Source organism: Microtus ochrogaster, chromosome 5, assembly GCF_000317375.1.
Source record: "Microtus ochrogaster isolate Prairie Vole_2 chromosome 5, MicOch1.0, whole genome shotgun sequence".
In the NCBI taxonomy this organism is placed as follows: domain Eukaryota; kingdom Metazoa; phylum Chordata; class Mammalia; order Rodentia; family Cricetidae; genus Microtus; species Microtus ochrogaster.
Window position 1 is genome coordinate 51,141,012 of NC_022012.1, and position 1,922 is coordinate 51,142,933.

At 41.3% G+C, this 1,922-nt stretch overlaps 1 protein-coding gene across 2 annotated transcripts in view; it reads left to right on the top strand.

Moving 5' to 3' along the window:
* Window positions 1-1,922, top strand: part of Snupn (snurportin 1) — a 34,557-nt gene that overhangs the window by 18,615 nt on the left and 14,020 nt on the right. For both annotated transcript variants that reach the window (XM_026779392.1, XM_013346167.2), the window contains exons 4-5: window positions 1,165-1,269; window positions 1,507-1,603. In XM_026779392.1, coding sequence (XP_026635193.1) covers window positions 1,165-1,269; window positions 1,507-1,603 — 202 coding nt within the window. The remainder of the gene's footprint in view (window positions 1-1,164; window positions 1,270-1,506; window positions 1,604-1,922) is intronic.

The window sequence follows — 1,922 nt, forward strand, 5'->3', positions numbered from 1 at the left end:
TGAACTACACAATCACAATATCTTAATAGCAGAAATATGCATATACATATAACAAAATTGACCTTAAATCTCTATCAATAAAGCAAAATCTATACTAATATAAATTATTCATATCTATATCAGGCATATGCCACCACACCTGGTTTTTAAAGTATTTTCTACTGAGTTAATAGCTCTTTCAGCAAATACTGGCAATCATGCACGAATTATTATATTATTATTTGTTTTTTCGAGGCAGAGTTTCTCTGTGTAATAGTCCTAGATGTCCTGGAACTCACTTTGTAGACCAGGCTAGTCTCAAGTTTACCGATATACGCCTACCTCTGTCCAAGTGCTGAGATTAAAAGCATGTGCCACCACCGCCCAGCTCAAATTATTTTTGTAAACTATGACTATGTCTATGCTTGCATGAGTTTTGTGTACTACACGCATGTAATATGCTGGAATCCCCCCCACACACACACACACTGGGTTTCTCTGTAGCCCTGATTATCCTGGAACTAGCTCTGTAGACCAGAGATCCACATGTCTCTGCCTCCTGAGTGCTGGGATTAAAGATGTGAGCCACCACTGCCAGTTCAGGATTGCAATTTTGACATTTAGGAGGTGGAGCCAGGAGGATCATAAGTTCAGAGTCATGTTCACCTACATAATGAGTTAAGGCCAACTTTAAAAATTTGAAACATGTCATTAAGTTGTCCAGGCAAGCTGTGAATTTGACAATCCTCCCACATGAGCTTCCCAAGTAACTGAGATTATATGCCTATACCACCATGCCTGTTTCCATAAAATCTTTTATCATAATGTGTGGCATGTCAATTTGGGAAATGATGCTCAAGTCTGAACATGACTCAGGATGAGTATTCATTCCTGATGTGCAAACCCAGAATATAATAGTTATAGACTTTTAGGCCTTGAGGTAAGGCAGTAAGTAGAATGCAGATGGTGATAGTAAGTGCAGATGCCAAGTCACCAGTAAATGCCTTCCATCTGTCGGTTATGCTGGAGATCAGCTTGCTTCTTAGAGCACCTGGCATGGAAATACCTCTGCCCTCAGCTTTTAGCTGTATTTGTATTACATATGTAAGATGTTAATGCTTTGTTCTTGTGATGTTTGAATTACATACTCTTGCTGATCTTTTAACACCATTTTTGTGTTCCTAGTTGATGCTTTCTGAGTGGTTAATTGACGTCCCTTCAGATTTGGGGCAAGAATGGATTGTGGTTGTGTGTCCTGTTGGGAAAAGAGCCCTTATCGTGGCCTCCAGGGTGAGTAACTGCTTCTTGCCTCTAACACCAGCAAGCCTACTATGTGACAAATGTATATTTGCTTCCCATTTTCATCGGCCACACCTCTGTGCCTGGCGTTGGCCTCAGAGTGCTTTCCTGCTGGAAGAGATTTTTTTCTGACCATCTTTGCGCTGATTGATGACAGCCCTGTAGTAAAAAGCAAGAGTCAAGGCCATCTGAGAAGGCCTAATGAGAACGGCAGCTTTCTCCCTACAGGGTTCAACCAGCGCCTACACCAAGAGTGGCTTCTGTGTCAATAGGTTTTCTTCCCTTCTGCCAGGAGGCAACAGGAGAAACTCAACAACAGCCAAAGGTAACTATGTATGATATGTATTTACTGGTTTTTTGGTCTTTCTCTCCCACTATCTCTTTGGTGCTTCAGGGGCTAGCCAGCCAATTCCGTAGGTAAAAGGGCTTTTTGCCAACTCCTCGTAACCTGAGATTGAGCCCACAGTGAAAGTTAGAAAGTTAACTCCTAAGAGTTGTTTTGTGAGCTTCACACATGTGCTGTAGGACATGCCCGTGTACATGTGACATACATAATAATAAAACTTACAATTAAAATGCCCGTGTACATGCGACACACATAATAATAAAACTTACAATTAAATGCCCGTGTACATGTGACACAC